General features: G+C 45.7%; 1 protein-coding gene across 1 annotated transcript in view; it reads left to right on the top strand.

Annotated features, from left to right (window-relative positions):
- Nucleotides 1–24,547, top strand: part of DNAH5 (dynein axonemal heavy chain 5) — a 4,110,061-nt gene that overhangs the window by 3,213,292 nt on the left and 872,222 nt on the right. The window contains exon 54 of the mRNA XM_069219645.1: nucleotides 7,991–8,144. Coding sequence (XP_069075746.1) covers nucleotides 7,991–8,144 — 154 coding nt within the window. The remainder of the gene's footprint in view (nucleotides 1–7,990; nucleotides 8,145–24,547) is intronic.

Genomic DNA, 24,547 nt, shown 5'->3' on the forward strand with positions numbered 1-24,547 from the left:
TGTCAGAAAGAATTATGCTACGGCAACACAAGGGGCTTGTAAATGAGCCCCTTATTGTCTTAACTGTTACTGTTGACGCTTTTGTTGTATGCAGCCTCGCACTCTTGCATCAATAAAAGAATATAACTTCAGCTCAGTTTCTATACTGAACATACGAGCTAATGGCTAGAGGAGGCAGGGTCTGAGCTCTCCTAATAGCCAGATGATTCTCTTCATTGGTGATATGTTGATGATTAGCATTCCAGCGATATCGCCTTACCATGGAGATCCTCCAAATAACTTTTCGATGTTTGGAATAGAGAATTTCCAGTACAAAAATGTGCCACCAACATTTCCTGAAATCAAATACTACTCATTTCTCATGCTTAATTTCTACTGCATAGCTATTCTTCAGAATGAAGGACAATTTGTGTTTGCTCTAGGTGTATCTCTGAGGATCACGTAAGCTGTGATGGTTTGTTTATGAAGATATTAGTAAGCCTCTAAAGGAGTTGCAATGATCAGAAAATGACAAACGTCTTTACTAAATGTATCACATGTGAACTAAAATAGGAGTATAAGCTTGTTTCGTGTGAAAACTGGCTTATTCTTTCTCAGTGTTTTTTTTAGTAAAAGGTAAGTAGAAGTCAAAGATAGCTTTAACTGTTTTGACTGAGTGTTCTGGAACTAGTGCAGAACGAAAATGGGTAGCCCACCAAGGTTAGAGCGTAATGGCCACAGTGACCTATCTCCCCCCACTTTTTGGGAACTGTTCAGTGTCAGATAGTTGAAAAACATAAAGCCATGACTGTAGGTAAGTCAACTCACCATAGCTTCCGAATCACCTATGTCAAACTGTGACCATATGGTCTGCAGAATAGACCAACACAATACAGTTCTGAAGGAACAAATTCTAGCCAATGCGCAGTGAATAAGAACCGTCATTATGACTGTATGCATGAGGGAAATGTGTTGGTGTATGGTGTTGAAGGCAGCATATCAAGGAGGATCTTTCCTGCCCACTGTCCTTAATTAAGGGCGAGGAAGAGTTCTCTTTAAATGGCTAACAAGGCTGAATCTGATTAGAGCAACATGAGAGGTTGATTAAGAGCTGTGGAAAGATGTGGTTCTCTACAAAAGATTGTTGTGTAAACATAGTCAATCATTACAATGATTTGACAGTGGGTGACATATTTTAGATGAACTGGTGTTCACCAGTACTGCTGGGCTGAGTTTGAGGTTTTTCAGAATTATGTGACTAGGGTGTGTATGTCATTGAAATTGGACATTTACAGCATATTTGAAAATAAATATATCTGCAGGGGCCAAAAAAAAATAAATTAAACAAACAGTATTGTATATAGAGTTATGCCGTGTCTGTGTAGGGCGGAGCGTGGCTGCAAGCCCAACATGGCTGCTGCATTTTTGAGGCTCCTACTACAACCTGTGAATCCAGCAATTTCCATGGCATTCTGGGCTCCTCTGCTGTCACTACTGCACCGTGCTAGGAGACATACCTGCCAGCTTTCTAACTCAGTGCCTTTAGACCGTGGTTACTAAATATTTGGGCCCTTGCAGCCAGTATCTAGTGCCCCCACGTACTTGGTGGATTTTAGGCATGATTGCGCCAGGGATGTGACAGCGCACTGCTTCCACATCCATCAACTTGCACCCCTGCTCCACTGAAGTGGGGGGTGCTTGGAGTGTGGATGCCTAACAATAGTGCTGCCAAGGCCCGAGCCTGTACCCTCCTGCACACTGATGACTTTGCGTTTTCTAGACCTTAAGACTGGGGTGAGCTGGGAATGCAGAGAGGCACCTTCTCCTCTCTCCTGTGGAAGTGACATCAACACCAATGCCTGCCTGGAGGAGACACATTTGACACCATAAACCCAGGAGAAATGCTGAGGATGCACCAATTAGCAGATGAGGGTGCACCTACCCTCCCTTGTTGTGGCCTGCTGCGCTCACTGGTGGTCACTGGTGGCCAAGGTTCTCCATCATCTCCAGAGCCTTAGCCCCCAGGGGTGCATGCTATTGATACGTTCCTGTGTGCTTTCATCAAGGTTGCTGGGCTCAGGAACTGTTTCACTACTGCATTTCATCAGAGGCACTGCTAATTCACTGCTACTGTGTCTCTGAGACTCACCACAACTCAGGGCTGGGGCACTCACATTGACCTCTGGACATTGTGGTTGAAGCGCTGGCCTACCTCATCTGGCCCTCCAGGCCTGTCCCTTTAACAAGGCCATGCTTGTTAACTCCTAGACTGCTTGTGTTGCCCTACCTTAGAATAGCTAGGGTCAAGTGGGTCATCCTTTTCTGTTCAGCTGGACTCGGGCTCGCCACCACAACCTAGATCTCTATCGCCCATCCCCCAAAGCGGTGCCCTCTGGAAGGCTCCTGGCATTCACCCGGCTTTTAACAACCATAGGGAGTTCAACCTTTGTTCTACCATAACGTCTTCAAATGGAAAGCACCATTATGGAAAGCACAAGGCAGATTAAAACTAATACCCTCCCCCTGAAACAACCCCAGCCAGACCCTACGGTGCCTACAACAGACGCTAATAAACTCAACCAAGTTTTACTCGCCATAATGAACACCAAAATATCCCTGAAATCCAAAATTGACACATTCACTACAGATGTTAATTTACTCTGGGACGATCAGTGCAAACTGTCAGACAAGGTCCCTCAAACTGAAAATACCTTACCAGTGGTACAAACCCAGAACCAGGACTCTCTGCAACAAGTGCTGGATTTACTGGACCGTGTTCACGTCCTGGAGGATAAGACAGAGGACGCGGAGGGGTGCTCACACGCAACAATAACCACATCGTGGGCATTCTGGAGGGGCAGAGAGACCAGACGCAATCACCTTCATGGACTACTAGTTTGAAAGCTTTATTCCAAACACTGACCTGTCTCCTTTTTTCTTCAGTGAACACACCCATCGGGTCCCTACAAGATGACCATCCCCGGGTTCGTCCCAGCGGCCCTTAGTCTTCCACGTCTTCCATTACAGGAAGTGAGATGCCATCGTTCAGGCAGTGCACCAGCAGAAAGACTTGAATAAAGATAATCATCATTTAATGCTATTGCCTTTCTACACATTTGTGGCCCAACACCAGTGTGCATTTTTCTGAGGAGCCAAGCACAAACTGACAGAAGATCAGTACTCCTTGCTCTCCCCAGCCCTTCTGAAGGTTATGTATGGTGGCAAAATCCTCTAAAGAGATCTGTACACTTCCCTTACCACTCCAAGTGGGGATGAGGTCACATCCGACATCCTCACCCACACTCACAACCCGCCTCTTTGCCTCTCCCATCTTGGGCTCTCACGACTTGTTCATACTCTAGAGTCGCCCTCCCACTAAATCTCTGAGCTCCTGAGGAGGGTACTGCCGACCTGTATCCTCACCCCAAACGCAGAAGGACAGAACATACTCACTTCCATGGGTGGGCCATCTACCACCTCTACAGCAGACATTACAACACTGCCAAATCCACCCCCCATTAGAATGTTCTAAAGGTTTTCCCTGCCGTTTGGCTGGTGCACCAGTTGCAAGCTGCCCAAATAATTCATTATAATGTTGTGTTGCTTAGTTTTGGTTTGTTTTAGGGTCAGCTGTTACGGTGGGATGTCTGTGAATGCCTGTTCCCTGTTCTCGATTATTTGTATCAGGTGGGCAGAAACAGGGAATTCTGGGGAGGTTTCAGGAGTAGAACCCTTCCACTACTCATTACCTACCTGATTAAGCATGGCTGGCAAACCCAAATACACCTTGCTACCTGGAACATACGAGGCATGAACAAAGCCTCCTCATTACAAAATCCGCTCGCTTTTACAATGACATACAATTCATATTGCTTTCCTCCAACAGTCCCACATCGACTGAGAAGAGTGCCTACGCCTGAAGCGTCATTGGAGTGGTTAAGTCTTCTGCATAAACTTCTCCACCTTCACCTCGGTGGCACTAATTTGGATCCGAGCAGGAGTTCCTTCAACAATAATAGATGCAGAGGGCAGATATGTATTTCTCGTAGGAAAATTGTATGGTGACCAGATGGTACTGGGTAGTTTGTATACCCCACACACAAAGCTGTCAACTTTCCTGGACCAACTGTCACTGCACCTAGCAGATTGGGCTCACACTCCTTGGCTCCTCAGGGCGATTTTAACTATGTGCTTGATGTATCACTCAAAAGATCCCATCTGCCTCTCCAAAGTGCACAATTTACTTCAAATGTAGCTACACTATCCCAGTGGCTATGCCACAGGTCCCCCTCCAGCGTCAGGAGAAATAGTGCCTTGTGTTTACTCCTTCTACTCACCTTTAGCATTCCCCTGATGGTCGTGATAGCCGACTGTTCACAGAGGGATATCGCTCACCATAAGCCAACGGTTTGAGCTTAGCTTGTGGAAGACAGTGTACACCAGTACCCACGTGGCAACTTCTTGCATCACTGCTGGATGATGAAGTCCGGAGAGATGACCTAGCATCCCAAATTATGGAATATTTTGACAGTAATGAAGGTTCAGCCACTAAAAGGACTAGGAATGGGAGGCACTGAGACTGGTCGTTCGAGGCTACTACATTCAGGTGGTTGTGGGTGCTCAAAAGTTCCTTGAGTCTGCCTTAACACAAAATTAAGTTGAATCTATAGACACCGAGCTCAGGGCAGTATCTGGCCCCTCAGCTAGAACAACTTGTTGTTTCCAACAAGAAGAAAGCAGCTTTGCTTGAAAAACTCTGCTGCCTTGACTAGACAGTGTAAACAGCCCGTACACAAACTGAGGCAAACAAATCTGGGTACCTCTTTGCCTGGCTTCTATCGTCGGACTCTAGATGCTCTCTCACCAAGATGCACCGCAACAAGATATGTTCCCTTGTTTATTCACAACAAGCCCTTTGCCAGACCCTGTTTGACCTCTTTAACATCCTTTACAGTGCTGCCCCTGATGATTCATCAGAAGCAGTCCATGAGTTCCTCAACGCTTTAGATCTTCCTAGAGTCGAGGGGACCTCCCAGGAGGAACTGGAGGGCCTTGTCACACCCCAAGAAATAAATTTAGCCATTAAAAACCCACGCCTTAGGCTAATCTCCTGGTCTGGATGGCCTCTTTGTATAATTCTACAAAGTTTAGTCTGGAGTGCTAGCTCCTAAACTGATGCACCTCTTTCAGGAGTCACGAGAAAAGAGTACTGCCTAACTCACTAAAAGAAGCTCTTCTGGTCCCTATCTTAAAACTGCAGAAAGACCTAGTTGACTTCATCTCATAGGCCAATTGCCATCTGCAATGCAGCTAGCAAGCTTGTCAACAAGGCCCTTGCTGACCGACTGGAAGGAGCCCTGGTACAGCTTGACAGAGTCCAATCAGAGTGGCTTTGTTCCAGGCTGGAACACCTCTAGTTATACCCACAGGCTTTACAGAGTATTGGACGCAACCCCAGAGCACATGCCAGAGGTGGGAGACCTACTTTTGGACGTAGAGAAAACATTTGATACTCTCAATTGGAATTAGCTCTTTGCAGTTGTTTGTAAGTTTGGATTTGGACCCCGCTTTTTACGCTTAGTATAATAGCTCTATACAGACGCCCTGTCTAGAGCCTGACTGGATACTTACTTATCTAAATTGTTGCAATTTGGTAGAGGTAGCAAAGAGGGCTACCCTCCTTTGCCCCTTCTATTTACCATGGCCATAGAGACATTGGCAATTCAAATGTTGCTAATGGGATGAACATAGGGTATTGCCCTCCTGGATGGAATTCAAAGTGATTTCACTTTATGCAGAGAATTTCCTCCTCTATCTGAGAGACTGAGAGATCACTCAAATACTAGACCGATTTGGACAATCCTCAGGACTATGAGTTCATGAAGGGAAATCCTGCTTATTCCCCCTACGTGATGGTGCCCCTCTCTAGAAGACCTCACTGGGAGACACAATCATAATATGGGAGGACACCACAATTCGATACTTGATGATTAATATATACCATGATGAGTGGGATCTCTGTGAGGGGAACCTAGGAAAATGTGTCTCCTCTCTCAGAATACAGATATGTTTCTGGCGCACATTCCTACTTTCGGTCATGGGATGAGTTTCCATCTCAAATATGGTGGTACTCCCAAAACATATAAACTACTTACCATCCTCTCCATTTACTTAACCTGTCAAGTTTTCAGGGACCTAGACATGCTTTTAGGGGATCTGAAATGGGCTGGCACTCACCACACTCCTGCTCCAGGTGGATTATGGAGACCTGGTGGCCCCTAACGTCGAAGCCTATTACTTGGTGGGCCAACTGCAGTGGTTGACCTGATGGCCCGCCGTGTTGGCACTGGACAAAATGGGGGAGGGGACAGGCTGCCTGGATCTCTGAAATACTACAACTAGTTCTCCCTGGCCCCAGACAGATCCGTGTCTCTTTTAGGCTACTCCAGGTGGCCTGGCTGTGCCTGATATACCTCCACCTTGTCTCCAAACGTCCTTCTCCCTACTCCCCAGCATTCCACTCCTAGGCCTTTCAACACCACAAATGGTCATTGACCAGAAACAGTATTGGACACAGTCGGAGACCTATTTCAGGATGGCCGACACCACTCTTTTCAGACCCTCAAAGGCATGTTTGCATTACATGAAGGACAATTCTTGACTTACAGGCTCATATCCCACATTTTACATACAGGGTGGGTGACAGACTTCGACCGCCCACTCATCAACCTACCCATTCATTGCACACTCTAGGCAATGCCAAACACCGTATCACCTGGTTATACAAACAGCAAATTAATTTGCTCCCAACCCCCATCACTGTCTGCATAACATATGGTAGGGGGAATTTGGCAGAGCACTGCACAAGAAGGAATAGACAGGAGTGCTGAACTACCCATACACCATCTCCCTAAACACTGATTTAAGTTGATATAATTCTTTATCCTATTTTGGATCCCTCCAGACAAATTTTAAAAATATTCCCAGGGGCCTCCGCATCCTCTTCCCGCTGTGCCTTCTCAGATGCAAATCTCCAACATATAGTTTGGGCTTGTGCGTCCCTCTACTTTTATTGGGACCAGATATTCAGCACATTATCTACTTTCACCGGCATTCCCCTTTGCCCCATATGGGAACTGGGTGCCCTGGGAACCTTCCACCTGTTAAAAACAGCCGATCTGTGACACGATTCCTGGACCTTGGCATGCTACTCACCAAACGTGTGATTACTTGTAAATGGAAGACACCCTACCCTCTCAACAAGGCTTTCTGCGGCACAACACTGAGTCAAGCGGAAATTAAGTCCTTACACAGAGAAGAGAATAAAGGACTCAGCAAACCCCTGATTACCAAAGTCTGGGACAAATATGAGCCACCATGCGGGTAGGACCTACAGACTATTCTCTACCTCCCTGAAAATGACAAGCCGACCCCCAGAACCTCTACTACCTCCTGCCCCGCTGATCTCATTGATCCCCTGACCTCAATTCCACGCCTCACTCTCACTTCCATTGTATAATTGCACCTACGAACAATCCAACCACTCAGCCACCCTCCTCACTGATGTTGTTTCACTTTACGAAACAGACATCCCTTTCTCCTTCTGACCCTATAACTCTACTCACTGGCGCCATCACTCCCCCAGATAAGAGTCAATGCTTCTAGCAATGTTTAATCAGTTTCTGATGGTAAGAACATGCTCCTCAAAACTGAAATCTCTGTGCATTTATTAGATTACGACATTCGCACCGCCCACAACTAGCCCTCTCTATTTAATCACTTCACATTCAAATTATATACTGACTTTCTGTATAATGTTTCGCATTATCCTCAGAACCAGGTACTATTTTGTACGGATCTGTAAACTGTGAAACTCAGTAAAAAGTTGTTAATAATACTGTTTCTGTAGAAAAAGTCGTTTATACTAATTTCATGAAGGTACCTGTATTTGGAATGAAGATAAATATTATGCTAAAATAGACATCATGATTTTACTTTCTTATAATTTCAGATCATATAATACGTCAAACCTAATGGAAGACTTGAAGGTTTTGTATAGAACAGCGGGGCAGCATGGGAAAGGCATCAGCTTCATTTTTACTGATAACGAGATTAAAGAGGAATCCTTCTTGGAATACTTGAATAATGTGCTGTCATCAGGAGAGGTACGTTTTTTTTCACTCATAAAATGTATTTAACAGTTACTTGCTTATTTTTTTCCCCTCCCTTTAGTTAACAAACAGGGCACCCTAGCTAGTAATTTCCACACTATTCATTGACTCTTAGGTTCCAAAGGGTAGTTCCAGACTAGCTGCTTTCATTAAAGCATCTGCCACAGTACAGTAATGACGCATGTATACCCATATTCCATGACTTCTTTTTAGTTCTTTTGCCTTAGAAAGGAAGGGGCAGTAACGTGTTACCACGATTCCCGTTGCATGACATTTGCAGTAAATTACAGCAATTATGTCATTGGCTTTGATTACGCAAATCCATGACACTTTGAGATCAAAACTGTGTCGCACCATTTTGAACCTTTTTCCCTGCCAAGGCAGTTGGTACTGGCAATAGACACCAAATGCATGTCTCAAGATGACTACTGGAACAGTAACACAAGCATTGGCAAAGACAAAAGGTATCATATATGAAACCTATTGACTTTGTCAAGGATTTTTTTTAATGAAAGTAGAGCACACATGTATCATCTGGGTATGAGCTATATACTTTTGATACAGGTCGAAGGACAGAATATCCACGAGGCAACTTAAGGTCTGCCTTAGGGTGCTAAAATGTAGTGGCCCAAACCAAAATAAAAGGCCCGAAAATTCAACTTTTCTCATTTGTTCTCCTGGGACATGGAGAACTGACATGCAAAATTCTATGTTGAACCGACTTCAAAAAATCTGTGCACCATTTTTTTATACTCCTGACATAATACGACCTAAAAACTCTGGAGGAGGAGGCAAAATGGAGCGTTAGAGCGAAATGGAGAGAAAGGGGAAGTGAGTTTGAGTAGAGGAAAGTGCGAGCTATAGTAATGATATTCTGAGAGGGCTTGCTGACAATTCCTGATACTATTCCTCTAGTGTAAATATACTGCTGCTATGCTGAATAATGATTATCACAAACGGGAAAAGTCCCCATTTAGTCATGCGTGCAAGCAAATCATTTCATTATTAATACATCCTTCAATCAATATGTAAACACTTGACTTTTATGTAAATCATGTACCCTTTCTATCCATGTGCCTCTTGTAGTAGCACATAAAAATGGTACACTTTACTTCAGTCAATCAAATCAACTTAATTCAGGTATAGGAGACGCACATAAAAAGTACATATAAAATAAAACAATCCATTTAAAACACATGAGAGATACATTCACACATAAACAGACTTTTAAAGGGGTCTATCATCGATTTTCACCAAAGTATAGAGTTACGTGACGATGTGGTGTGATTTCTGGAAGAACCCCACATTGGCACATACTTCCTCATCATTTAATAACTGTAAACATCGTAATGATACTCTGCTTTCACCTCCAAAGCCGTAACGTCCAACACTCGTGACACCTTTCATTTTTATGCCACTTGGGACACACATACTGTGCGAGGTGCCTAAACCTCCTAATCTCTTTGAGGTGCTTAGACCTTCCACTTTCGTCGAGGTGCTTGGACCTACCATCTTTTTAATTTTCATCAAGGTTCTTGGACGTCCCTTCTTTTTAAAAGGGATAGCTCCTGTCAGGGTTTTCCTCTGAAGAAAACTCCTGCTCCCTTCATTTCGGGATCCTCTCACCTTCTCATAGACATCACCTTATTAAATGTCTCTTACACACGTGTGCATCCCATGTTGAGTTTTTTTTTTCAATCGCCTCCTCATTAATTTTATGTTGAGATGTCTCGGGGGGTCTCGCCTTCTTGGTTAGACATTATAGTCTAGTACTCAGGGGTGTAGGAGACAATACATTTCTGGGGGGGGCAGGGACAGCCTTGGGGACTTTCAATCAACCCTATACAAATCACTCGTTGTTTACGAACTGCAGGCTCCGATAAATATACACAATCATATATATTGGAAGTGAAATAGGGAGAGAGGAAGGCATGTTTTCACAGTCTGAAAGTATCTTTTATTGTTATTTACATTCACAAAGTAATTAGCTCAAATGTGAAAATAACATGTTGATTAACCTTGCATTTTCATGCACCAAGCAAATCAAGGTAGGAGGGTAAAAAGGAAGAACATACCCATTGCGCCCCACACCCATCATGCCCCTCGCCTCATGCCAATTGGAACCGCACTGGAGATATCCAAAGCGATTAGGTACAACAGTTGTATACTGTGCTCGGAAACCAGAGTTCTAATAACACTTCTACTCCTGTGTGTGATCTTGGGCAGCTCAGCTCCACATCAGTCATAACTAGAAGCATTTCAACTGAAGACGCTCTTGGAGTTACAGGCTATATAAACATGGATTGTCTAATCTATGTATAAACTGCAGTCACTAATTTCTTTAGAATCGGCTGTTTGTGATGCACCAAGTCACTGCGTATAAAGAAAAGACATTCACTGATTATCAAGAAAAGACATCAGAAAATGACTATGATAGGGTTATTACAGTCGAGTTCTCACATTGCAATGCCTTCTGCGAGAGCCAGCAGCCAAGGTAATAGGCAGATCAGGTCACAGAGCATAATTAATGCAGCTTTTTAAAGCAACAAATGGAATGTTACTTTTCTTTCTTCTGCTCTACTTTAATAGCTTGGAAGGGAAACATCCTTTTTTACGACTATTTTTTTCCGAAAGTCGTGGTTAACGAAAGCGCAACAACGCTTTTTTTAACCACGACTCTGGTTTTTTGTGCCTTAACTACATATGTTCTGAACAACGAACATGCGTGGTTAAGGTACAAAGAAGGGAGTTGGCGAAGGTAAGTGGTGGGTTTAGGTTTTGAGGAGGGGGTGGGGTGTCAGTGGGTTTTAGCTTTTGGGGTGGGGTTGGGGGGGTGGGGCGTTTTTGGTTTTGGGGAGTGGGTGGGGGGTCAGGGGGTTTTAGGTTTTAGGGTGGGGTTGGGGCGTTTTTGGTTTTGGGGAGGGGGTGGGGAGTCAGGGGGTTTTAGGTTTTAGGGTGGGGTTGGGGGGGTGGGGTGTTTTTGGTTTTGGGAGTGGGTGGGGGGTCAGGGGGTTTGAGGTTTTAGGGTGGGGTTGGGGGGGTGGGGCGTTTTTGGTTTTGGGGAGTGGGTGGGGGGTCAGGGGGTTTTAGGTTTTAGGGTGGGGTGGGGCGTTTTTGGTTTTGAGGAGTGAGTGGCGGGTCAGGGGGTTTTAGGTTTTGGGGTGGGGTTGGTGGGGTGGGGTGAGGGATGTAGGGTGAATGGTGCCTATTGCTAATGATTTTATCAGGAATGCCTTTACAACGAAATATCGTTGTTAAGGCATTCGTGGTAAAATTATTAGTAGTAGCAACGAGGTCAGTGTTCCGACCTCGTTGTTAAGGCAGTAGTTGTTTTTGAAGTCGTTGTTTCGTCGTACAATCGCTTGGAATGACAGAAGCTATGCACTATGGGTTTAAGTGGTTTGTGGGAAAGTTGATGGTGTGACCATGTATTATATGGGATAAAATACCCCCTGCGTACATAAGGATATTGCAAGTCACCTTGAAGTTCATACCTTATAAACAAGCATTGGCAAAGCCAATAGGTCTCGCCTATGTAAGTTCTATTGCTTTGCCAATGTGTTTTAGCCATGCTGTACACTAGTAAGACTACTATTCAGCATGGCTCAAAGTTAATGGCATAAAGGAGAATGATGTGTCATCGACTGGTGTGGCGTAGTGTCATGGAGTAAGTAGATTGTCCTAGAGTGGTGCAGTAAATTAACTTTAAAGGAACCAGGGTCCCTTGAATAAAATGCAACACCACTTCCATAAACAATGATATTAAAGTAGTATGCAAATGGAATGTTTCATGCATTTATTCAATCAAAATATAAAAGATCAAATGTAGTGGAAAAACATCAACAGGGTAAATCAAGAAAGACTGGTATTCGGGCATTACACAAGTTATCTGGATGACTCAATGTCACCAATAACAAGAAAAATGTAAAAAGTAACCTTTATAGCACAGTGTTTTGGAGGAGGCTGGCCTGGTTTGTGGTGCGTACCTATGGTACGTACACCTTATACCAGGTCCAGCTATCCAGTATTAGTGAAATGTAGGCAGTGTCTAGAAGCCAGGCTCTCTAGGCGTAGTGTGGATGAGCAGCCAAGGCCTAACTAGGAGACATGCAAAGCTCATGCAATACCACTGTAGTAACACGGTACTCACACACATGAAAGAAAATACTCAGTGTTACAAAAATAAAGGTACTTTATTTTAGTGACACAAATGCCAAAAAACCCATAGAGACTATACTCCCTTAGGAGGTAAGTAATACACAAATTATATACACTAGTATGCAGAAATAGGCATAAAAACAGTTAGAAAACAATGCAATTAGTGAAAATCACAATAGTTGGAAATGGGCCTGGGGGAAACACAAACCATATACTAAGAAAGTGGAATGCGAATGTCGGTTTCCCACCTAGGCAAGTGTGGTGTGTAGAGGGTCGCTGGGAGTATTAGAAAACACTAAAGGTAAGTAATAGAACCCACCTCAGAGCCCAGGAAATCATGAGTAAATCACAGTAACTTTCCTAGAACACACATGAACACGAGAAAGAAGATAATGAAAGAACCAGAAGATACTTCAAGACACAAAGGGTGGATTCCTGGACCTAAAGACCTGTGGAAGAATGGGACTAAGTCCAAGAAGCACAGCAGATTCCAGGGAGGACAGGAGCCCCTGCTAACCCGAATCAAGGTACAAAAGAAGAACCTCTGGTGAAGAACTACAGTCAGTACTGCACTCAAGAAAATGGATGCGGGTTCCTGGTTGGGTTGGTACAGATGATATCCCACACCGGATGGATGATTGTAGTCTGGTTTGCATCGCTGGATTCCGCCAACAAGCCTTGGGACACGCAAAACACAGTTAGCGGAAAATGGCACTGACCAGGACCAGGAGGGACCTGGTGGACTCTACCCAGGTGGAGGAGTCAGAGGGGGCTCTCAGCAACTCACAGAGGCCACAGAAGACCAGCCAGCGCACACAGGAGTCCCCCAGCACGGGGACAAAGGAGTTGCAAAAGGAGGCCCACGCAGTACAAAAACAAAGGATCCACGCTGCCAGAGAACCACTCAGGAAGCTGTGCATCACAGGAAGGAGTGCTGGGGGACGGAGCTACATTGTGCACAAAGAATTTCATAGAAGGATGCCAGCAAGCCTTGGCAACTGAAAAACATGTGGTGCACAGCGGTACTGTCTTACATGGGAAGGCAAGCTCTTACCTCCATCAAAGTTGGACAGTAGGACGTCAAGACCGTTGGGACCACTTCAGTCCACCACCCGTGATGCAGGATCCATGCAACTCGGCAGGAGAGGGGACCCACGCAGATAGTTGTAGTTGAAGAGAGGTGCCTGTTGAAGCAGGGGAGTGACTCCTTCAGTCCAAGGGAGATTCGTTGATTCTTCTGGTGCAGGCTGAAGACAGGCTGTCCTCTGAGGATGCACGACCAGGAAACAGTTGCTGGCAAGAGCTGAAGATACAATGTTGCAGAAGTCGTCTTTGCTTCGTTGTTGCAGTTTGTGAAGTTCCTGGAGGGTCCAGATGCAGTTTCATCGGTGAGAAGGTGAAGTAACGGAAGCAGAGGATTCCTGCTGGAGTATTGCAATCTGAATCTGAAGAACCGCCCAAAGGACAGACCCTAAATAGCCCTGAAAAGGGGATTGGTCAGCTAAACAGATAAGCACCTATCAGGGGACGGCTCTGACACCACCTGCTGGCATTGGCCACTCAGATGCTCCCAGAGTTCGCTGCCAATTTGGAATCCGAGATGGCGAAACCCAGGGACCCTCTGGAGCACATCTGAGCACCACCCCTGGAGTGGTGATGGACAGAGGAGTGGTCACTCCTCTTTCCTTTGTCCAGTTTCGTGCCAGAGCAGGGACTGGGGGTACCTGAACCGGTGTGGACTGGATTATGCCAGGATGGCACCAAATGTGCCCTTCAAAGCATTTCCAGTGGCCTGGGGAAGGAAGCTACCCCTCCCAAGCATGTAACAGCTATTTCCAAAGGGGGAGGGTGTAACACCCCTCTCCCAAAGGAAATCCTTTGTTCTGCCTTCCTGGGCTTGAGCTGCTCAACAACAGGAGGGCATAGACCTGTCTGAGAGGTGGCAGCAGCTGGGGCTGCCTGGAAAACCTCAGAAGGCTGGAATAGCAATACTGGGGGTCCTCTAAAGAGCCCCCAGAGTGCATACAACCAATGCTTGCAAAAGCCTTGGGGTATGATTCAAACATGTTTGATACCAAACATACCTATGTTCGGAGTTACCATTATGTAGCTGGAATAGGTAGTGACCTATTTCCAGTCCACGTGTAAAATGGCATCCCTGCACTCATGAAGTCTGGGAAAATGGTCCTGGAGGTCGTGGGGCACCTCTGCTAGTGCAGGGATGCCCTCACACACAGGTACTCTGCACCTTGCCCTCAGGGCTGGAGGGCCTTCCATAGGGGTGACTTATAAGTGACCTGGTGCAGTGTAACTGGCAGTGAAAGGGTGCATTCACCTTTTCACGCAGTCTGCAATGGCAGTCCTGCAGAAGCCTTTGCATGAGCTCCCTATGGGTGGCAAAAGAAATGCTGCAGCCCATATGGATCTCCTGGAACCCCAATGCCCTTGTACCTAAGTACCATATACTAGGGACTTATAAGGGGGCACCAGTATGCCAATTTTGGGTGAAATACTGGGTTACCAGTATACAACAACCATAATTTAAGGGAAAGGATATAACCACTGGGGTCCTGATTAGCAGGATACCAATAGACACACTCAAACACACTGGCAAACAGGCCAAATGTGGGGGTAACCGAGCTAGAACGAGGCAACTTTCCTACAAGGTTAGCATCCACAATAATGATTTACAAGCTCTTATACACCGACTTTTACAAGAATGACTCAAATAGTGAATCAAGAAGTAATTAGCACATAGTACCTATGCTTATGCCAACTTATGTACAATATCACAAAATCAAGTCAAGGTACTTTGGCCGACGATATTTCGATCCCCTAAACAAGTATCAGGATCATCCTAAGCCTTCGTTAAGCTTGAGTTAAAAGGGTTACAGAGTGCTTGTAACCAAAACGGCGTAGATAAATCTGACTCATGTCCCATGAGTGAGAAGGCAATCAATGGAGATCTGAATCTCTAATCAAGCGCCAATGCCATAAAGTTGTAGTAGAGTGGAGTAGTGTCACAGTGTAATAGAGTGTCATAGAGTGGAGTGGCAGAGTGTTGTAGAGTGGAAAGGCATAAAGAAGAGTGTACTGGAGTAGAGTAAAGTAAAGTAACGTGAACTGGCATAGAGAAAGATGGGTAGAGTGTTGTTGAGCATAGTACATAGTTGTATAGTGGAGTAGCATAGAGGGTTGTGCAGTGGCGTTGAGTAGAGTATCGTAGATTGAAGTGGCATAGAGTGGTGTGGAGTGGCATAGAGTGGAGTAAAATGGAATGGAGTGGCGTATAGGGAGTTGTGTAGGGAGTTACAGAGTGGAGAAAGTGTTAGAGTTTAATGGAATAGAGTGTCAGAGTCTAGTATCATGGAGTGTAATGTCAGAGTGAAGTGTCATAGAGTGGAGTTGGGTGGTCTTTAGTGAAGTGGTATAGAGTACAGTGGTGCAAAGTAGATTGGTGTAGAGTGTAGTGGTATAGAGTGCATTGGTTTTGAGTAAAGTGGTGTAGAGTGCATTGGCGAAGACTGCACTGGTTTAGCGTACAGTGCAGTAGCGTAGAGTTGCGAAGAGTAGAGGGGAGCAGAGTGGAGTGGCACATCATAGATTGCAGTGGTGCGGAGTGCAGTGGGGCAGAGTGATGTGTCATAGAATGATGCTGTGCATGGTAGAGTGGAGTGGTGCAAGGTAGAGTAGACTGGTGTAGAGTGCAGTGGTGGAGTGCAGTGATGCAGAGTAGAGTGGCATAGAGTGTAGTGGCATATAGTACATTGGGGTAGAGTGGCATATAGTTGAGCAGTGCAGAGTAGAGTGCCGTGGTGCAGAGTAGAGCGGAGTATAGTTCAGTGGCAGAGTGCAGTGTTGCAGAGTAGAGTGTCTTAAAGGGCAGTGGTGTAGAGTGGCATAGAATGCATTGGTGTAGAGTGCAGTGATGTAGAGTGATGCAGAGTAGAGAAGAGTGGCTTAGAGTACAGTGGTGCAGAGTAGAATAGAGGTGCATAGAGTGCCGTGGCATAGAGTAGATTGCTGCAGAGTACAGTATAGTGGTGAAGAGTAGATTGTTGCAGAGTGGAGCATAGTGATGTAGAGTGCAGTAGCATAGAGAGGTGCAGAGCATATTGGAGTGGCCCAGGGTACATTGGAGTGGTGCAGGGTAGATTAGACTGGCATAGCATAGAGTGGAGTTGCGTAGATTGCAATGGCATAGAGGAGGTGATTTCAAAGTAGAGTGAAGTGCCCTACAGTGGAGTGTTGTAGAGTAGAGTGGCGTGGAGTTCAGTGGCAGAGAGTGCAATGTTGCAGATTAGAGGGTCGCAGAGTACAGTGGTGTATTGTAGAGTGGCATAGAGTGCAGTGGCATAGTATGCTGTGGCGCAGAGTACAGTGGTATTGAAAGCAGTAGAATAGAGTGCAGTGATGCAGAGTAGATTGGCATAGAGTGCAGTGGCATAGAGTGCATTGGTGTAGAGTGCAGTAGAGTGGCATATAGTTGAGCGGTGCAGAGTAGAGTGCCATGGTGCAGAGTAGAGAGGAGTATAGTTCAGCGGCAGAGTGCAGTGTTACAAAGTAGAGTGTCATAAAGGGCAGTGGTGTAGAGTAGGATTGCATAGAATGCATTGGTGTAGAGTGCAGTGATGTAGAGTGATGCAGAGTAGAGTGCCGTGGTGCAGAGTAGAGAGGAGTATATTTCAGTGGCAAAGTGCAGTGTTGCTGAGTAGAGTGTCATAAAGGGCAGTGGCGTAGAGTGGCATAGAATGCATTGGTGTAGAGTGCAGTGATGTAGAGTGATGCAGAGTAGAGAAGAGTGGCTTAGAGTACAGTGTTGCAGAGTAGAATAGAGTTGCATAGAGTGCTGTGGCATAGAGTAGATTGCTGCAGGGTACAGTATAGTGGTGAAGAGTAGATTGTTGCAGAGTGGAGCATAGTGATGTAGAGTGGAGTAACATAGAGCGGTGCAGAGCAGATTGGAGTGGCGCAGGGTACATTGGAGTGGTGCAGGGTAGATTGGACTGGCATAGCATAGAGTGGAGTTGCGTAGATTGCAGTGGCATAGAGGAGATGATTTCAAAATAGAGTGAAGTGACCTACAGTGGAGTGGTGTAGAGTAGATTTTAGTGCAGTGGTGAAGAAGAGAGTGCAGTGGGACAGAGTACAGTGGCATTGAGTGCAGTGGTGCAGAGTAGAGAGGCGTGGAGTTCAGGGGCAGAGAATGCAATGTTGCAGATTAGAGGGTCGCAGAGTACAGTGGTGTATTGTAGAGTGGCATAGAGTGAGGTGGCATAGAGTGCTGTGGCGCAGAGTACAGTGGCATTGAAAGCAGTGGAATAGAGTGCTGTGGTGCAGAGTAGATTGGCATAGAGTGCAGTGGCATAGAATGCATTGGTTCTGAGTAAAGTGGTGAAGAGTGCACTGGCAGAGTGCAGGGGTGTAGTGTACAATTGTTAGAGTGGAAAGCATAGATTGCAGTGGCGTAGTGTAGAGTGCTGCAGAGTAGAGTGGAGTGGTACAGCATAGATTTCAGTGGCGTATAATAGCACAGAGTGGAGAAAAGTGGTGTAGGTTGCAATGGCAGAGGGTAGATTGTTTCAGAGAAGAGTGAAGAAAAGATAGAGAAAAGATAATATACTTCAATATGCTGAAGTATGTAACAATAACAACAACATAAAAAATAACGCTAGGCATAATGGCCCAAAATGAAATATGGCTTCTCCCTGTTAGCCACGCTGTAATCAAGCCCTTCATTACCTAGATAACAAAACATTAAACATAAATGTTAGAAAAATATACCCTTCTAATAGCTAAATTGCTGTGTGAAAAGGTAAAATCTGGGCTCAATCTTGACTTCACTGTTTCACCAACTGGTGTGATCTTAGGCAAATACAAATATTGTGTTTCACTGAGTCTCCTTTCTAGCCTGCAGGCATCAGGGGAATGGGACTCTGTTTCCTCTTTAAATCTTCTTCATTGTCTTGCAGCTCCTCTTGAAGGCCTCCTGCAGTGCTCCTCTTCAAGGCGGTAGCAGGTGATGCAGACAGTAATCATCCAAAACTCCTTTCTCCTTCTCGTGCCCTTTGTTCTTATGAGCACCCTTAATGCCCACAGCTGTGAACAGGACAAATAAAATGGCAGAGGGCGCAGGGGGCCTCTGGACTCACCTTCATTCTGTTTGCATCAGATTGGAGGATGGTCCGTATAGGGCTATTATAAATAGCGCTTTTGTGCGCTAATGGCCCTCTGAATAATAGGTGTGAGAGGGGAAATAATTTTGTACCCTTGTCCCCCCCACCTTTGTCCCCCGTGTCCGCCACCCTCCAAAATCTGGGGGGGATAAATCCCCCGCGTCCCCCAAACTTCCTACGCCCATGCTAGTACTATTAATTTAAAAGGCAGTATTAATATTGTTAAGATAAAAACCTTTGCTGGTATGTAGGTCGAATCCTGAGTAAGTATGCACTAATAATAACAAAGAGCGAGTGCTGAGTGAACAGGTGATCGGGACACTGCAGCTGTCACTGTTTCCAAATTGACGCGTTACAGTGTCCTACGTCGGCCACCCAAAGCCTTACAATGAATAGAAAGGCCTGAAAGATGGGGGCATGTTCAACGTAGGGCTGTTGCCCAAGGAATCCTTCTAATTCCGACCAACTTGTCACTGCCTGCATGGACACACTGGCCGGGTGTGGGATATTGAAGGAATGGGTGCCTGCGTCCCACCAGTGAAAGAATGGGCATCTTCGGCCCACCAGTAAAGAGGGTGTGCGCGACCCCAAGAAAAATGGAAGTCTGCGGCCCACTAGAAAAAATGGACACTCTGCAAAGATCAGGGTTGCCCGACAGGTCCCCACAAGGCACTGTGGGCCCTGCTGGGATCAGAGCACTGGAGTCGCGCATCACATTTTCCTCTGGGTGATCTCTCCAATTTGTATCCTGTTACTGGAGACGGCGTTGGACCAGCAGATCGCGAGAGCCCATAATGGATTTCAGGACAAGCAGGAGCGAGGTCACTCTGTTCCAAAAATGTAACAGGATCAGCTATTGATTTGGTCAGAAAGCACAGATAGGGAAAATGATTTAAATAAAAGCAATGCACAGATATCACCAGAGTTCCAAATAATGGGTTCCATAAAATGAAAGTCACAAGACAAACCAAAACAATACCATAAAGTATATAGCAAAAGAATAATAGGATACTTATCTGCAAGGAGCAGCATTTAAAAAAGGCACTTTGTTGACTGTACTGACTAATTATATGTATTGAATGGTCTGTTATAGAATGTTTCTTTGTGATGTTAACTCCTGTCTGATGCTGCCTGGAATGGCATTAAAGGAATACCGCATAACAATAGCCTCCGGTCTTATAATGAAATTATAACTACAGCTGCAATTTTTAATTTACACACCACCTCTCCACTCTTCTATTTTTTGTATGTTTTTTTTTGGAACTCGGCTGCAGTCGAGTCCCAAAATGGCTGCCAACTCTTACTAATTGAAGTGTTGGCAGCTAATCAGATCTCAGCATGAGATCTCCGGGGTCCGTGAATCCTCCGCATCCCTAGATATCTATATTTCTTTTTCTTTTAATAGCTCTAAAACTACTAAAATGATTTACACCAAATCACAAAAAGCATGATTACTGGATCAAAGATAGCTTTCTGCAACATTTGGAGTAATTCTGTCCAGTGGTTCGGGCTGTAGTTGTGTTTAAAATCCCTATGGGAAAAGCATGGGGAAAACGTGTTTTGGGACCCCCCTTTTTCTCAGCCCTCGCTTTACGGATCACCATGAAACTTTAATGACATCAGCTGAACCTAGTAATGTATTAGTTTTTAACATTTTGTGAAGATTCATCAAACAGTGCCAAAGTTATTAGCAAAACAAAAAACGTTTTTCCTATGGAAACCATGCCCTAACTATAACTACCTACTGGGGACTGCCAGTAGGATGGATATATATAAATATATATATTTATATATAAAACACATTCAAACCTTACCTTTGAAGTTCTGCAGTAATAGTACTCCCAGAGTAGTAACTCCTACATTGATGTTTTTGATGTACTGTCTCCTGATGTAGTGGCCATCACAGTGGCTTCATGTAGGAAGCTGGCTCTGTATACACTATATCAAAAAGAGATATAGCATGCACAGAGTATATGGGCTTCACAGAGGCTAAAGTAGGTAATACAAATGCTCTCTGTTGTGGTATTGTGGTTGAGCAGTTAGGCTTGTCTGAGGGTAGTGCAAAGCATTTGTTGTATACACAGACAGACAATAGAAGAAGGTCACATTCAATGACGTAACTCCAAACCAATTGTTTTTATACAGCAAAAATATCTTCTGTTAATTTATTTCTAGAACCACAAGATTCAAGTTGCAGGTAAGTACATAAAAAATAAGTATTTCACATATGGATCAATATTACTTTGATTCGAATTGGCAAGTCATATAGTTTTTGAATAAATGGCAATAATCTGTTTTAAAAGTTGATACTGCAATTTTCAGAAACAGTTCCTGGGGGGAAGAAACATTAGTACATTTTGAAGGTAAGTGCATGACTTACAGTTCCATTGTCCAGGGGTTAGGAAGTCCATACGTAGGGGTTCAAGTTAACCCCAAACAACCACCACCAGAAACTCAGGTGCGGTCAGGTGCAGAGGTCAAGGTTGAGGCAAATTTAACATGGGCTCCTATGGAGACTGGGGGCACTCAGTTTCAGATATGCTTGCAGTTAAGTACCCGCGTCTTCGGAGAGCAGACCTTGGGGGCTTAGAGGAGCACCGGGGGTGGGGGACACAGGTAAGCACCAAACACACACCCTCAGCAGGGCAGGGGCAGCGAGGTGCAGGGTGCAATCACAGCGTTGGGCCCCCAGTACTTTCCTATGAGGGGACCCTGGGGGTTACTTAGATGCCTCAGGCTGGGTCCAGGAGTTGGTTCCATAAAATCACAGGCTGGACGAATAGGAGGACTGCCTGCTGAACGTTGCTGCACTGGAGGTCGGGTTCTCCAAGGCTAGGGGCTGCGGAGCAGTGTACTTTTTGGAGATGGGTATCTTCGTCCGGTGCTGTCACGGCCAAGGGGGGGTGGTCCTCTGGATTCAAACTGTAGGCGTCATTGTGCAGGACAGGAGAGGTCAACCCTGGGTGGGCACTTACTCAGAATCGCCTGGGGATCCTCTCTAGTTGGTTGGGCCACCTGAACATTGGGAGCAGAGTGGTCAGGACTTGCGGATCCGGGGAGGCTCTGGAGTCCTTTGTTGTAGTTTCTTCTTGGACAGGGCCACTGTCCCCAGGAGTTCTTGGTCCTTTGTGATGCAGGCAGTCTTCTGGAGGCTTGGCAGAGGTCGCTGGACCCGCAGGATGCGTTGCTTCCTTTTGCAGGGCTCTTTGAACCAGGAAACAGGCCGGGCCAAGTTAGTTTTCGTCTTCCTTCTTCTCTGCTGGGGTTTCAGATTAGCAGTCCTTCTTCTTTCTTGTGAGGCTGCCAGGAATTTGACGAACTGGTTTCAGAGGGGCCCTTAAATCCTGGATTTATGGGCGTTACGGGGGTCAGAGGGCAGTAGCCAATGGCTAATGTCCCTGAGGGTGGCTACACCCTTCTAATGTCCACTATCTTTGGGGAGGGGGGCACAAACCTACCCCTATTGGTAACTGTCCTCCCAACCAAGATGGAGGATTCTGCAGGCAGGGGATCACCTCAGCCCTGGACACCTTTGGGGTGGTCCCAGCTGGGGTGACCGTTCCTCCCTGTTTTCCCTAATTTTCCCTCCGGACTTGCCACCAAAAGTGGGGCTTTGTCCGGGGGGCGGGCAAATCCACTAGCTGGAGTACCCTGAGGCACTGTAACACAAGGCCTGAGCCTTTGAGGTGTTACAGATCCTGCTGGGGGGAGGTTGTGAAGCACTTCTACCCAGGACCGTCTTTGTTTCTGGCCACAGAGAGCACACAGACTCTCATCCCATGTGGTCAGAAACTTGTCTGAAAGTGGCAGGCTGGCACAGACTGGTCAGTCCTGCACTAGTAGTTTGGCTAACATACAGGGGGCATCTCTAAGATGCCCTCTGGGGGCATTTTTCAATAAATCCCACACTGGCATCCTTGTGGGTTTATTGTGCTGAGAAGTTTGATACCAAACTTCTCAGTATTCAGTGAAGCCATTATGGAGTTGTGGAGTTAATAATGACAAACTCCAAGACCATATACTCCCTATGTCAGGTGTTAGCCACGGCGCCTACATTGCCGATCGGGATAACATAGTCCTTTTGGACTACATATCCCATGACGCCTAGAGGGGAAGAGGGGAAGAGGTCGCTTAAAAAGCAAGCACATACAGGAAGTAATGTGCGTTATTCGTTTCCTAGAAACCAGTCGGATGGACAACGAGGGCTCTTGCTGACGGCGTTTCCGAGGTTGAGTTGTTTGCTTAGGAGGTTTAATTCCTCCTTCAGTTTTCCGTGGAGCCTGGGACCTTCCCAATATCAGGGGGAGTGTCGAGTTTATTTTCCCAGAGGAACCTGCCACGAAGGAGAGGTGGTAGCGGTGAGACGATTTGGTGCCGGAATCCCTCGCCTTTCTTTTTTCAGTTCGACAAGGACACTGGTAACTTCTGAAGCACGGCGGTCTTTTGTTTGAGTTACCAATAAAGCACGATTATCCTTGGGGCCAGAGAACATTATATGTTTGGCTACGACAAGGGGTTAATGTTTATTTTTGCGGGAATTGAACTGCCGGGACGATTTTTCTTTTCAATACGTAATGAAATAACACCGGGTTATTCCTACAAATTGCGTGACTATGACCTGGGGCTTAGTGGATTAACTGAGTCATAGAAAGGACTACGAGATATGTTCTTATCATCGTTAATTTTATTCCCTTTCTCTTTGTTTCTGTCTCCTCATTATTTCGTGACTATCTTGTATAAATGTGGGTGTTGAGCAACCCATTAGAGATCCTCGGTATTAATTGTTGGCTTGGGGCGTCCATCTATGATTCAGATGGAGCACAGATAGGTGTTGGATTAGTTCTGCCCTCATGAGTTATGGGCAGGTACGGTCGTTGGTACTTTAGCGAGACATTGCGAGAGTAGACAGGCAATGTGATATTGACACTGTGTATTCCTCTCTTTACAGATATCCCGTCCCTGCTGTTCCTTCCCCTTCCTTCCCTCACCCGATTACTCCAATGCACCGTGGTTTATATAGGTGACTTGGTGGAGTCAGGAGGCGGACCCTTATTTGCATCGCGCCGAGTCTGAGGAGCATCTACAACGTGACAGAATAACGCACCCACGAATAACGCTCCTCCCGCTCGGTGTGATACAAAGATGGCGTCTATGGATGATGTATTACAGGCGTTAGTAGTAGTGCAACAAGAGTTGGCTAATTCTAGGGTGGAGGCAGCAGCGTTAAAGGAAAAGGTAGAAAGGCTTACTAGGAATCCCTTCGATGCTTCAGCATCCACACCACAGGTAACCGTGAATGTCTCCCCTCCTATCCCTTTGGCCAGCCCGGAACGGTATTCAGGGGACCCCAGGAAAGTTCAGGCCTTTCTAACTCAGTTGTCTCTACAATTCTCTTGTAGACCCGCGTCTTTTCCCTCTAACCTTTCCAGGGTAATGTTCGCTATTTCTTATCTCTCGGGAGACGCAGCCAATTGGGCCGTACCATTAGTCAGGAACGATGACCCCTTGTTATCGGACTGGAATGCCTTTCGGATGGCTTTCGAGAGGGTGTTTGATCATAGAACAACCACTTTTAGTGCTGACCGGGAATTACTGGAGTTGAGACAGGGGAGGTCTGATCTGGTCTCTTATCTCACGACCTTTAATAGATTGGTGGCAGAATCAGGGTGGCCAGAAGAGAAGAGAATGTCTCTCTATTATCAAGGTTTACGAGACGACATGAAGGATATACTCGCTCAAATAGACCCGCAGCCTTCCACTTGTACAGATCTTGTGAATCTTACCCTGAGACTGAATCACAGATTAGCAGAAAGAAGGGGAGAGCGTAGAGCGGGGGATAGGCGACCAGGCATTCCAGAAAGGGAAGTGCGATCTGTTTCTACTCCCAATGATATAGGTGGGGAGCCTATGGACGTGGGAGCCGTTAGGGCACCCTTGTCGAAGTCCGAGAAGGAGAGTAGGAGGGTACAGGGGTTGTGCATGTATTGCGGCAGGAAGGGTCATTATGTAAGAGAGTGTCCCCAGAAACCACGTAAGAGATTCTCCTACTCCCCCACTCAAAAG

Source organism: Pleurodeles waltl, chromosome 2_2 (assembly GCF_031143425.1).
Source record: "Pleurodeles waltl isolate 20211129_DDA chromosome 2_2, aPleWal1.hap1.20221129, whole genome shotgun sequence".
Lineage (NCBI taxonomy): Eukaryota > Metazoa > Chordata > Amphibia > Caudata > Salamandridae > Pleurodeles > Pleurodeles waltl.